This window comes from Melanostigma gelatinosum (genome assembly GCF_949748355.1).
Source record: "Melanostigma gelatinosum genome assembly, chromosome: 8".
Taxonomy (NCBI): domain Eukaryota; kingdom Metazoa; phylum Chordata; class Actinopteri; order Perciformes; family Zoarcidae; genus Melanostigma; species Melanostigma gelatinosum.
Window position 1 is genome coordinate 19,364,655 of NC_136641.1, and position 14,735 is coordinate 19,379,389.

The 14,735-nt window shown below is 44.0% G+C and overlaps 2 protein-coding genes across 2 annotated transcripts; both read right to left on the reverse strand.

The window, feature by feature from the left end:
* Window positions 1-345: 345 nt before the first annotated feature.
* LOC306780711 (voltage-gated potassium channel regulatory subunit KCNG1-like) lies at window positions 346-4,793 on the reverse strand (the record flags this gene model as incomplete). The annotated part of the gene is made up of 3 exons (XM_079273145.1): window positions 346-1,218; window positions 2,789-2,830; window positions 4,713-4,793. 3 exons carry the CDS (start codon window positions 4,791-4,793, stop codon window positions 445-447), a joined length of 897 nt encoding a protein of 298 aa, XP_079129271.1. The 3' UTR covers window positions 346-444.
* Window positions 4,794-10,855: 6,062 nt separating this feature from the next.
* Window positions 10,856-14,142, reverse strand: LOC306780835 (voltage-gated potassium channel regulatory subunit KCNG1-like; the record flags this gene model as incomplete). Its single annotated transcript, XM_079273334.1, has 2 exons — window positions 10,856-11,728; window positions 13,369-14,142. The coding sequence occupies 2 exons, from the start codon at window positions 14,140-14,142 to the stop codon at window positions 10,955-10,957; spliced, it is 1,548 nt and encodes a 515-aa protein (XP_079129460.1). The 3' UTR covers window positions 10,856-10,954.
* Between the last annotated feature and the right edge of the window lie 593 nt (window positions 14,143-14,735).

Sequence of the window (14,735 nt, forward strand, 5' to 3'; positions counted from 1 at the left end):
CTTTATTGTGGGTTTCTTTCGTAACTTAAGACTTCCATTTGATATTCTGTGACCATGTAATGTTTCATTCATCTTTTAAATCATGAATCAATCATAAATCTTTTGAAGGAAACATTTATTTAATACTTAAATAATATATATATGTGTTCCTAATATTCTTCTAATCCTCTTCTCTGTGTGTTCGTCATGTTTATCCAAAAGTACACTGCTACACAGCACGGCTGCATTTCTGGGAAGAAAAAAACAAAATCAGTTTTCTCTGTATCTTGTTTTTAAGACTTCTCTCTCCACCCTTCCATCTCTAATTCTTCTTCCTCACTCCTGTACTTTATTTTCAGAGTCTCTCTCTCCTCTCCATACCCCCAGTCTTTCTTTGAAGCCTCCCTCTTCTTCTCCTCTTTCTCTCCCACTCCCACTTTGTACGTCCTTCCCTGTCCGACAGTGTCACTCGTTCATGTCTCTGGTGTTCGTCGACGCTATGGGGAAGAGCATGTCACTCTCCAAGGAGAGGTTGCTGCCCAGGCCGGCCATGCGGCTCCGCAGCAGGAAGTGCGTCCTCCTCTGCAGCACCCTCTGCTGCTCCTGCTTCAGCTCCACGTAGGACCGCGAGAAGGTGTGGAAGATGGAGGTGACGGGGAAGGCCATGAGGAGGATCCCGCTCAGGATGCTGCTCAGAGCCACCACCTGGCCTGGGATGCTCCTCGGCACCATGTCCCCGTAGCCCACGGTCGTCATCGTGATGACGGCCCACCAGTAGGTAGCAGGGATGCTGGTGAACTCCTGCGTGGGGGCCATTTCATTCTCAATCAAGTACAGCAAGGGCGAATACAGCGCTATGGCCACGCACAGGAAGAGGAGGAGCAGTCCAAACTCCCGCGTGCAGCGGCGTGCGGTCAGGCCCAGAGTCTGCAGGCCCAACGAATGGCGAGCCAGCCGCATGACATAGAGGATCCGCAGGGCTCTCAGGACGCGCAGCACCAGTCCCACCTTGTCCAAGTAGCTGTTGCCGGAGCCCTTCTTTTCTTTGGAGGTGCTGTCCACCACCAGGGTGATGTAGTACGGCAGGATGGCCACCACGTCTATCAGGTTCAGCGGCTGCCTGAGGAAGGCCAGCTTGCTGCGGTCTTGAATGAAGCGCAGGGTGAACTCCAGGGAGAACCAGGCCACGCACACCGTCTCCACTATGAAGATGTTGTAGCACATCTGGGAACATTTGCCCTGGTAAAGACACTTGAGTTAGCATGGTCATCATCAGCATGTGCGAGTGGTAGCTGTAGTCACTAGAGGGAACCACTTCTATGTGAAATGAAGGTAAAACCTGCCACACGGCTTCATGCCGGTCAGCATCAGTTTGCACGTCATTGGCTTCATACACAGTTCAAGGATATTGAATCCACGGGATAGAATGTGTTTTTTTTGGCTGCACGTTGCCAAACATCCTAATTCCTTCAGGGAAATAAAAGACAGCAAAATCTGTGGAGGATGAGTGTAATGCTCTCCTGATCATCAAATATAACAGCAATATTATTTTTTTATAATAAAAAAATATATTGATGTCTCTCTTGGAAAATGTTTCAGACATCAGAAAGGATTACAGAGACAGTTCAAACAAGCTGGAATCCACTGCGGGGTTATACACAATATTTAGGTTTTGGTAGTGTGTGTGTGTGTGTGTGTGTGTGTGTGTGTGTGTGTGTGTGTGCCGAGACACAAGCTGAATGAAGTGTTGTATCTCAACTGTCGTGATAGTAAATGTCTCACATAGTGACGTCTCGCACAAATATCTGAGAGTAAATCTGGTCTAGACCGCGAAACCAGGTTTCATTTTCTAGACAGCAGATCTGTGCGCTGATCCCGGACCAGCAGTCAGGACTGACGTGTACAGCAGCCTATAAACAGTAGAGACCAATGTCACAATGTAAAGACACAAACAATTTGGCAGATATGGACTGTATCTATATGCTCAGGAACATCAATTACAGACTATACAATTACTGAGTCTTCTCTATTATTAGCCGCCACCACATTAGAGTCAATATTTGGGCCTTTGAGTCATGTTGAGTGGGAGAGACTCATCCTAAGCATTTGAGAGCCGTGTCTTTCATGTGCGTGGGATCCTAAGGAAGGAAAATCTGTGGCATCCTGAGTGAAAGAGCAAAATATTGAGAGCAAGTCCTGTTTAAACATATACACAGTCTCTCTGATCCGCTCTGATCGTCTCACTCACACATTAAGTACAGCAGGTAGCCCATGAAAAACTCTCACTGCAGAGCGCCTACAGCTGCCAGCTTTCAGATTGTCTTGTAAGGGCTTCCACCCAGGGAGCCATTCCTCTTAACATTGAGGACATGCACAGTAGAGTGCTGTGTGATTATGCTCTGTATGTTCCCAAAAATGCTGCAGAACAGGGACTGTATAGTACAGTATGTGGCCTAAGCTTGTATCTTTAAAAAAAAAATTTTAAAAGCTCTGATGAGTCACTGTGACTCTCAGACTGGGACAGTTGCTGGCAAAACAATGATTTTGATGAATCACAAAAGTGAGAAATGACAGTGACCTCCATCTACTGATCATTAATAGCTCAGCAAAAGTAAAATACCATACAGAACATTTAGGTCATGAAGATGTAAGGCCTGAATCTAAAGAGGGTTTATTCCCAAACAACATAGTAGGATAATTCTGCGGCATTGTTGAGATCAAACCTCTCACTCATCTTTGACCCCGTCTGCCCTGCCTGTCATTACTTGAAGTCACCCCTCACCAAAACAAGAAGTGTAGGGCTACTTACCCTGACGCGCAGGCTACCGGGGTTTTTGGCGTCGTCGCTGTTCTGACGATCAGACAGGCGGATCTCGCATCAAACCATTCATCAACTGATAAGAGGAACCAACAGCTCACAGATCCTAAAATCGGCGGCTTGGAGCGGCGGCGGTGGAAGAAGAGACAGTCGGTGCCAAACGGAGCGACAGAGAGGCGCTGAGGAATCCCATTCAACTGGAGGGGCGGTCCGGTGGTGAGGTCATGACGGGGAATGACTCCGAGGATAATAAAACATCTTCCATTCACAGATAAATTAATTGCATTGAAGTATAAAGACCAGAACGCCCAAAAGCATGTGTAAATCTAGCTTCTCCCGACAGTCGGCTTCTGTGCAGGAACACCGAAGCATGACCAAAACACACTGGGAGGTGATCTTAGAGGCAGGCAGGGGCGGAGACGCCAGCGTATTGTCGAGCCCTGATTGGTGGGATCGTTTTGTGCGCACTCGAGCCCTGATTTCGGTGAACGGCGTTTCATGGAAGTCCCTGTTCACCCGAGGGTGCCGGTTCAAACGTGGCTGCTCGGTTATTACAGTTTTTCTCAATTGCTAAAACACTGAAACCCATTGGCTGAACAAAGTTCTCAGTTGCCTGAACTCATTGAGCTGATTGTGCAGTCTGGTGTCAATACCTTAAACTGTGTCACATGGTAAAACACAATTTGCAGATCTCACTTTGACTTTTCAGCAAAACTCTCAACACATTCTCAGTCTCAAAACACATTCTGCACTCCAATGCACATGTCATCCATACTGGTAAACACAAGTGGCAACAATCAAACACAAATAGAGAACACATGTCATTGATTGAACACAATCACTCAAAATAGATTTCACTTGTATCAAATGATGTGACACAACCAATGTAAGCCAGTTGAGAGAGCAAACAGGTGGTTGAAGGTGGGAAGGAGAAAGTCTGAGACTGGATAGAAGAAACAATGTGAGAGGACGAGGACGAGGACGAGGACAAGTGCGTATGGGAGATGGGCTACGAGGAGGAAGAGGAAGACAAAGAGTGGAAATATCTGATGAAATTCGAGCAACAGTCATAGACCATGTTATAGTCCACGGACTGACAATGAGGGAAGCAGGACTTAGAGTGCACCCCAATTTGAGCCGGTTTTCTGTGTCCACCATAGTAAGGACATTCAGAGAAGAGAACAGGTACAGTATGCTACTGTATTTTTGTAATTGAAAATTGACTGTACTACACTACAAATGTCTATTGAAACAGCTGCATATAAAGCTCATCACTGTATGTATTGTACTGCATGAATATTTTTTGTAACTGCACATCTACTTTTTGTAGAACTGCAAGGCTGCCACATGCAGGTGGAAGGAGAGCTATATTCACTCAGGAGCAAGAGACCGTTACAGTGGGCATGGTCCTTCAAGATCATTTAATACGACTCAGAGAAATCCAGGAACGAGTGATACAAGACAACACACACTTCCAGGGAATCGACAGTGTGAGCATTTCCACAATTGACCGTGTTCTCCATCGTAACAGGATACGAATGAAACAAGTATACAGAGTACCTTTTGAGCGCAACTCACCAAGGGTGAAAGAAGTGCGAGCTCAGCATGTGCAAGTAAGTGTACATTCAGACACATTTACTGGAATCCAGATTGTCTACAGTACTGCCACATACTATGTGAATGACATTACTCTTCAGTACATACAATGTATGTGAATCAGAAGTGCATACAGTAGGCCTAATTGAACTCTACAATATAGCACTGTCTCTGTACAACTTACTAAATTCTACATACATTATATTGTATTCCTACACAGACAATATTTGACTTGGAATCCTTGGACAGACCCCATGAGTTAATCTTTGTCGATGAAGCAGGCTTCAATCTGACAAAGAGGAGAAGGAGAGGCCGAAACGTGATTGGACAGCGGGCCATTGTTGAAGTCCCTGGTCAACGAGGTGGCAATGTCACAATCTGTGCTGCTATCAGCAACCATAGTGTTCTACATCACCATGTTACACTCGGGCCATATAACACCCAGCATCTTCTAAGATTTCTGGCCAATCTAAGAGATATTTTATTTGAGCAGCAGGGTCAGGAGCTAAATGAGAATCCCATTCCCACCTATGTGATAGTGCTGGACAATGTCAGTTTCCACCGATCTGCTCAGGTAAGGGAATGGTTTAACATCAATGGTCAGTTTATGACCTTGTACCTCCCTCCATACTCTCCTTTCCTGAATGCGATTTGAGGAGTTTTTCTCCTCATGGAGATGGAAAGTGTATGATAGACAACCCTACACCAGAGTCAATCTGCTGCAAGCCATGGAATTAGCCTGTGGTGATATAGGTGAGGAATCATGTCAGGGCTGGATATAATGTCAGGAGAGAAAATATTGCTTGTGATGTCAACAAAGTGCTCTGGCCTGACCCAGCCCAAAGACAAGAAGAAGCACATTGATGACATGTTGACTCCTTTGATTTTTGTCCCTTTTACTGTAGTATTGTATACTGTAGTAGGCCTACAGTGCATTGTAGGCTGTATAATGTACAATAAACAAATTGTATGGCCTTGAACACCGTGCTTTCTATTTGTTACAGTAACAGTACTGACTGCTCAATAGATTTTGACTGGTTGCAGGTTCATATCAAGAAAGAACAAGAATTACAGTGTCACAGAGACAAAGGACACGTTTGTGAGATGCAGGGTACAGTACTGTACAAATAGGGGTACAAGGAGGAGGAAGAACAAAAGAAATTGCAAAGAGCAAACATGGTAGTAATTTCTGATCAATTTTGAGCTACTGTAATAGAACATGTTTTCGTTCATATGAAATTTGTTTTGAGATTAAAAATCTACTTCTCCCTGAGAACTATATGTTTTGAACAATGTGTTTTCTATTCATTGGTGTATTGTTTACTGACTGCTTGACGGTGTATATTATTTTGATCACTTTGTTTGTGATTTGAGAGCAGTGTTTGATTTTGAGCACAGGTAAAACTGTTTTGAGGCGAAAGTTTCATTTTGCAAGAGGATTCAGAGGTTTTGTAAATAGTGCTTGAAGATGAGGTTTTGTGTTTACAGTTTTGAGAGAATGGGTGACCGTTTCAAGAAATGTGTCTTAGCAATCGAGAAAAGCTGCAACGTTGTAGACCGCGATTGTGTCTGTGCCGAACATTTAAGTCAGCTTGCATCCGTTTTCATTTGAAAGTCTTTTTTCTTTTTTTTTCAAAACTGCTGACTTCAAACGTGAGCCCTGTCCTGCGACTGCAGCCTTAATGTAGGCGATTTAAAATAAAATGAACGAGAGCAAAAATACATAACCTGTTTTGTGCATCATTTTTGTGGGTAAAAATCACACTTTGTACTCTTGTGACACAATGCCGCCATCTGCTGTTCAAAGGAGGTATCATGTCTCACGTACCAGCACGAGCTGCAGGAATACGGGTTTACACTCACTTTTGGCCTCTTTTTTGTTGCAATATTGGGTTGTTCTTTTCTGGGGAAGTGGGAAAAACAGTAAATACCATTGTACTTATCGTCAGATCTATCGTGCTCTTAATGAAGCAGTGATGTCATAAATCTGTTAATTTACTAATTCACACAGTCTGAGATTTATTGCCAGCTTTCTTTTTTTTTGCATTTGTCAGTTTAAACTGTGATTATAATATTCATTAAAAAGGTCCACGTACCGAGCTCTGATTGGTCGGTGTGTATTTGAAGAAAATGAATTAAATCACACGTTGCTGAGGGAGCAGAGGGGCAGAAAACGGTCTGAAGGCAATTCATTGGTGATATTTTGTCTTCAATAAATAAATGTTGGAAAACAATCACTTGAGTCATCTCGTTCCATGACCCACAACTGTTACATATGTACCAGATGGAAGGTCACTGAAGATAGGAGTAATGACATACTATTTTATTAGTTTAAGGGGCTTTTGTTACCCACCAAGTTGCAGCGGAACCGGATGTTCCTCGTAGAACCTGTCTGAATGGATTTGTATCTGTTGAACATGTGCTGATAGAGTGGAAGAAGTCCAGGGTGGAAAGAGAAAGACTGAAGAACAGAGTGGTAGATACAGGAAGGGAGTGGAGCATCAAAGGCTTAGAGACAGGGGACAAACAAGTTCAGCTTAAAAGGGCTTTATTTAATATTTTGAATGGAACGGGTTAAAAGGCCAGAATATGACTGCAATATGAAGTTTATTTTCTAATTGTTTCATTATATTTATAAATGACATTGTTATTGTGTTTAAATGACAACTGTCATAAAGTCATGATGTTACACACTCCGGTCCAGTAGGTGGCGCCTTAAACATTGGTTTGTAGCCCGCCATTAAAGTGAAAGAAGAAGAAGAAGACTAATCTCCTGGTAGCCTATAAAGCTATTGAAGTTAGCTTAGCATGCTACCTGGAAACAGACGGACGGGGACGGAAGTGACCAACACAGCGCTAGTCAGAGTTTAATGAGAGTAAACGGTGTTTTTAACGGAGTTCGTCTGGAGGAAAACTTTCTGTGGTTTAGTGAAAATGTCTAAAGTAGACATGTTGAGATATTTACTCAACCAGCGACTAACTGCGGGTGATGAAGAGATAATTGGTATGTTTGAAAGAACGATAGCAGAGTACGAGGAGGAACTCTCTCGTTCAAAAGAGGCGAATAAGCGACAACGGGAACTTCTGGACGCTGTTCTCAACCCGGAAATTCGGATACAAAGAGCACGTGGGTTCACTTTATTTCTTCTCTCAAACACTGTTCATGCTCCGGCTGATAACTTTTAATGTAGTTTGGAGTGAGACTCTGTTGCAGTTCGTCGTTTTCTTCTTCTCCTGATTTAATACCTGCAAACGTGTCCATGAGGTGGACACACCAGTCTGTCGTGTGGTGCGGATGGGGCCTCTATTTCATGAAGTATTACTACTGATAGTGTAATTCAGTTTGTAACTGCATTTTCTTTTGTTCGTATATTAAATTCCTTTTGATTTAAACTTCAACCAGCTGATTCGGCCCTGCTTAATGATGGAAGAAAGAGAGCAGGGGGGGGGGGCTGCGTCTTCTCCTCTGCATGCTTCTTGTCCTCTGGAACAAGGAGGGGGGCTTTTTCCTTTACCTTTTGTTTGAGAAATTTTGAACATAACAGTATTATGTGCGTGTGTGTGTGTGCTCATTTGCAATAGTGTTGCGTGTGTCATAGAGCAAAGGTTTGAATCTCCGGGTGAGGCACTCACGCGCGCCCCGTACAAAGAGGGAGCTCTGACACGCAGGCGGTAGCTTAAAACTGATAACTAGTTGTGTTGTGAATCGGGTTAGTCGGTGGGATATTGTGTAGCAACCTGCAGGAACAGCAGGTGCTTGGCACCTCTTTCACCTCTTATGAGTTTGCAGGTATGCTGATTTGTTCTCTCAGCTTCTAGATGACAGGAAATGTTTCAACTTAAAGTACAAGTTTGTTCTCTTTGATAACACCACATGGATTTGGCAGCTTAAAATGGTTCATATGTTCATGGTCACATAAGTTGATTACATTATTGTATTATCTGGTTCTAGTGATACTCTGGAAGTGTATGTCCAGGAGACTATTTGCTCAATTCTAAAATGTCTTTGTAACCCCTCTGTGTGTGTTTACTGTTTTCCTGCAGACGTCCAGCAGCTGTTGTTGGTTAAAGAAGAGGTTCCCTCTGAGCAGCAGGAGTGGAGCTCCAGTCTGGACCAGGAGGACCCAGAGCCCTCACACATTAAAGAAGAACAGGAGGAACTCTGCACCAGTCAGGAAGGAGAGCAGCTTCAAGGTCTGGAGGAGGCTGATGTCAAGTTCTCATTCACTCCTGTGAAGAGTGAAGATGAAGAAGAGGAAGCTCAGTCCTCACAGCTTCATCAAATGCAAACTGAACAGATGGGAACTCTGAAGATACACATGAGAACCCACACAGGAGAAAAACCTTTAAGCTGCTCAGTCCGTAAGAAATCTTTTAATGAGCGTTCAACTTTACAGAGCCACATGAGAACCCACGCAGGAGAAAAGCCTTTAAGCTGCTCAGTCTGTAAGAAATCTTTTAACATGCGTTCACATTTACAGAGCCACATGAGAACCCACACAGGAGAAAAACCTTTCAGCTGCTCAGTCTGTAAGAAATCTTTTAACCAGCGTTCAACTTTACAGAACCACATGAGAACCCACACAGGAGAAAAGCCTTTCAGCTGCTCAGTCTGTAAGAAATCTTTTAACCAGCGTTCACATTTACAGAGACACATGAGAACCCACACAGGAGAAAAGCCTTTAAGCTGCTCAGTCTGTAAGAAATCTTTTAACCAGCGTTCACATTTACAGAGCCACATGAGAACCCACACAGGAAAGAAACCTTTCAGCTGATCAGTTTGCTGTGATAGATTTGTGCGCAACAGAGATCTAAAGGTACACATGAATACCCACACAGGAAACAATCCCCTTTAGCTGTTCTGGTTGCAGTAAAGTTTCCGTTTGTGATAAAAGCTTTCAGCACGAGTCACCTCTGAAGTTACACATGATTAACTGCGGTTCAACTACACTGATTTCAATACAAAAAGTTATTCACTGAATGAGCGCCAACTGTACAGTTTGAAATAGTTTTGATGATTATATTGATGATTGATTTGATAATGTAAGTTTAAGACGATGGTTTTACCTGCATCTGTGCACAGTATATTGTATTCAAATGATTTCATCAATAAAAATAAAAGGTTTGTGTATTTCACTGGTTCATACATAGTTTTACGTAGCACACTTTGTTCGTCAGGATTAAATCCATCAGTGACTGGAGTGTGACTCAATAGTTCTTTATCTTACTTGGCAGTTTGCACTCTTTGCTGCTGCCATTACTGGTATAAAATTGTCATCTTGTCTGACACAAACTCATAAAAAGAATAAAAAAGGTCCTTAGATAACGCAATCTACACATTCTTCGGAGTCACAAACCAACAACATCCTTCTCTCGATCTATAGTTCCTTCCAGTTGATCAACAGGCCGACACATTCCTGAATGTGTTTTAAAAATGTCTTTTTTAGATTGCCGGTGGCTTTTGATCGTACAACATCCTTCAAATGAATAGATCTCTGAACTCTCTCTTCAACAAAATCAGTCACATTTAGGCTATTCAATGAGTCTTTTGATCACTAATGTAACAATATGTTCTCACTTTCATTCAATGAGTCTCTCCCGATGTGAAGAGGAGTACACAGTATTCCTCATAATAGCACACTCTTATTGTGTAAATGTATTGTTTTTGAATTCCTGTACCTCTTTTATAATATGATGTGTCTTTTAAGTCTACATGACACTCAAATAAGCAAATCAATCTCTTAACTCTGTCATAGAATGTGTGGAATTTTAATCCAAAAAGTAAAAATTGTGACTTTGCACCACTGATTGCTGTATTGTTGTCCTTCTGCATGTGTGTTATGACACCATGCATGCTGTCAATGGGATTGGATGTCTACCAAGTGTGGACTTTTTTTTAATATTATTTAACCTTTGGGACTGAATGAAAGCAGAGAGCATCTTTACTGACGTGACACTGGTTAGCACGACATCAACAAATCCATTAAAACATCAACGATCAACGATGAGAAACATCACTATGTTGTTGGATCATGAGGACACCATGCTCTTCAGCTGTATTTTTTTGTCAAATGCACATTTCACATATTGGAATTACGTCATTGTTATGCTCGAATGCTTTATTGTGGGTTTCTTTCGTAACTTAAGACTTCCATTTGATATTCTGTGACCATGTAATGTTTCATTCATCTTTTAAATCATGAATCAATCATAAATCTTTTGAAGGAAACATTTATTTAATACTTAAATAATATATATATGTGTTCCTAATATTCTTCTAATCCTCTTCTCTGTGTGTTCGTCATGTTTATCCAAAAGTACACTGCTACACAGCACGGCTGCATTTCTGGGAAGAAAAAAACAAAATCAGTTTTCTCTGTATCTTGTTTTTAAGACTTCTCTCTCCACCCTTCCATCTCTAATTCTTCTTCCTCACTCCTGTACTTTATTTTCAGAGTCTCTCTCTCCTCTCCATACCCCCAGTCTTTCTTTGAAGCCTCCCTCTTCTTCTCCTCTTTCTCTCCCACTCCCACTTTGTACGTCCTTCCCTGTCCGACAGTGTCACTCGTTCATGTCTCTGGTGTTCGTCGACGCTATGGGGAAGAGCATGTCACTCTCCAAGGAGAGGTTGCTGCCCAGGCCGGCCATGCGGCTCCGCAGCAGGAAGTGCGTCCTCCTCTGCAGCACCCTCTGCTGCTCCTGCTTCAGCTCCACGTAGGACCGCGAGAAGGTGTGGAAGATGGAGGTGACGGGGAAGGCCATGAGGAGGATCCCGCTCAGGATGCTGCTCAGAGCCACCACCTGGCCTGGGATGCTCCTCGGCACCATGTCCCCGTAGCCCACGGTCGTCATCGTGATGACGGCCCACCAGTAGGTAGCAGGGATGCTGGTGAACTCCTGCGTGGGGGCCATTTCATTCTCAATCAAGTACAGCAAGGGCGAATACAGCGCTATGGCCACGCACAGGAAGAGGAGGAGCAGTCCAAACTCCCGCGTGCAGCGGCGTGCGGTCAGGCCCAGAGTCTGCAGGCCCAACGAATGGCGAGCCAGCCGCATGACATAGAGGATCCGCAGGGCTCTCAGGACGCGCAGCACCAGTCCCACCTTGTCCAAGTAGCTGTTGCCGGAGCCCTTCTTTTCTTTGGAGGTGCTGTCCACCACCAGGGTGATGTAGTACGGCAGGATGGCCACCACGTCTATCAGGTTCAGCGGCTGCCTGAGGAAGGCCAGCTTGCTGCGGTCTTGAATGAAGCGCAGGGTGAACTCCAGGGAGAACCAGGCCACGCACACCGTCTCCACTATGAAGATGTTGTAGCACATCTGGGAACATTTGCCCTGGTAAAGACACTTGAGTTAGCATGGTCATCATCAGCATGTGCGAGTGGTAGCTGTAGTCACTAGAGGGAACCACTTCTATGTGAAATGAAGGAGCGAAGGACTCTGGGAGGCTGCAGCATTGCACACAACGTGCACAATGTTTCTCCAACAAACAAAACAAAGAAAGGAAAGAGATTTGCTCATCATAGACGAAGCTATGCCAGTTATGATTTAATGTATGAGTCGAGCCATGAAAACAGAGCAACTGTAACCTCAAAAATGGTCCTTCTTTATCATCTATGTTTTAAGCTTTTTTTTGGAAAGCTTTGTGTTTTGTGTGACACGGTGATGATGCTGAATCAGTGCGTGGCTGAGAAGGCTCAAAGCATTTCAAAGCACATGGCACGGAGCCTTTGAACGCAGTCCATATCAGGGAGAAATATCATTGTGAAACACACTCCCACAGAGGAGGAGATGGTTTGAGTAGACCCATACAAGCACCTGACAACTCAACAAGTAAACCCGTCTCTCACTCCGAGAGAGGAACACTTACACACTTTTAATCAGAGGCGTCGGAGTTGTTAGAATGCAATTACTGGCACTTTCAATTAAAAAGCGTGATTGAAACATACACCGAGCATAGCAGGTTCAAATACAAGTGTGTCAGGTCGAATAGAACACTGGAACTTCATCAGTGCAGTCGTTGTATTTCTTTCATTTCGTTTTCATTATCCCGGTTACATTTTCCCAGAACATTGCCTGATGATTGACTTAATGACTGTACAAGAGATGATGTTAAAACTCGTCCCACGTTTAAAGCGCTTAATGCACTGGAGCACCCACACGATAAATGAAAGGTAAAGAGTGACAGTCCAAGATTAAAGTAACTACTGGATCTGAAAGGTGAGTCAGCAGCATGACATATACGTTTAGCAGTATCTCAAATAAAAACCGTTGAGCTTTTGGTTTCGCTCTCCGCCCACTGACAGTACCCCACATGCAGTATCTGTACTTGATTTCCTGAGTGCGTACAAGAAGTAAAAGTAGAACATTTAAAAACTACTAAAACATTTCTTTTAAATGGAAAGCAAAGTGGTGGAAGCTGCTCTCCACTTCCATCCAAAGTAGGTATTTCTACAAAAGATAGATTGATTAATTTTAATTAAAAAACTGATGTTCCTTTACTCTGCAAGAAAATATTGTGTGTGACTCAAATATTGTCCTTTATATTTGACTGAAGAGGCCAGTGTGCTAATTATGGTTGTGATTGAAGTCAGACAAAAATATGAAAGCAGATTGAGACGTCTTCAAATCCAATTTTGTTTTCTTAAATGGCAAAACAACCTGCTTTCTAAGCAGCAGGCTGTTTTAAACGACATGACAGATGAGACATGCCGTCATTAGAATGTTCTAATGACTGCTTTTCAGAATAACATGTCAATTTTCAAAGCCAATCTCACCAGTGTGGGGTTCAAATGTTCACTGTCTATACTTTGGTGTGACTTTATGACAGACTCACAACAGACAATGAAGTTGTGTTGGGCCATGTCTTCACTTTTACTTCTCCTCTCTGACATGACAACACTTGACTCTGACAACAACATGTTTTGTATTTAGTAACTTTTTTTGTGTTATGTCAAAGTCATGAGCCTACTCACCGCCTCCTCCTCTTCCCTCATGGCGGGCATGGTGCTGATGGATAGGTTGACGGCAGTGATGGTGACAAACATCACTGACAGACAAGCAAAGATCTTCCCCGGCAGGCCTGAGTGAGGCCTCTCCACCATGTCTCTTAGCTTGCCCATGTACCGATTGAGTCTGGACTCTGCTGCGTGTCCACTGTCCGAATCCAGCAGATCCTCCAGGAGTTCCTCCTCCTCCTCCGCTCTCTCCATCGCTTCAAACTCCTCCACGCGCTGCAGCAGACGCCGGCGACAGCACCACTCCATGCTCTCCTCGGGGACCCCCCAGTAGAGCAGCTCCTCCCTGAAGGAGAGGGCGCACATCTCCCTGAGGGACCGCAGCTTACCCGCCCGCAGGAAGGTCAGGATGGTACGGAAGGCACAGGGGCTGCGGTCGAAGAAGAACTCGTTGTGCGCGACGTCATAGTCATCACAAACACGCATGATCTCGTCAAAGCTGCTGCAGAGGTGCAGCTGGCCCAGACGAGACAAGGGGAAGTCCTCTAAGGTGGTCCAGGGCAGCTGGTAACGCAGGCCACCCACATTGATGATGGCGTGGAGTTTACGGGCGCTGGACAGCAGGGTGTCGCCATGGATGGAGCTGAGCTCAGGGGCACGCTGCGCCCTCTTGTAGAAGGCCCCCTTTTGAGCCTCCTCTTCATGTAGGGGAGGCGGCTCAAAGGAGGAATCAGAGGCACAGCTCAGGGCACTGTAGTCATAGTCGGAGCCATCACCCGCCAACAGGGTCATCTTTACTGGTCCACTCACATCCCTGTGCTCAGCCTGCCACCATCACACCGTCACCTTCAGAGGGGAAACAGAGAATGAACAGATTAGTCTTATACAGAAGGGCATTTGTATTTTAAAAATGTATTAAACGGACGTGTATGGCTTTGATGTACTTAAAACCTACTTAAACTCATAGGGACTGTGTGAAGAGTCGGAGCAATACTGACACTGTTATGCCACTATAAACATTGACATCCCTTTTACTTAAGGATGAGTAATACCACGGACCGTTATAGTGGGCATGGTCCTTCAAGATCATTTAATACGACTCAGAGAAATCCAGGAACGAGTGATACAAGACAACACACACTTCCAGGGAATCGACAGTGTGAGCATTTCCACAATTGACCGTGTTCTCCATCGTAACAGGATACGAATGAAACAAGTATACAGAGTACCTTTTGAGCGCAACTCACCAAGGGTGAAAGAAGTGCGAGCTCAGCATGTGCAAGTAAGTGTACATTCAGACACATTTACTGGAATCCAGATTGTCTACAGTACTGCCACATACTATGTGAATGACATTACTCTTCAGTACATACAATGTATGTGAA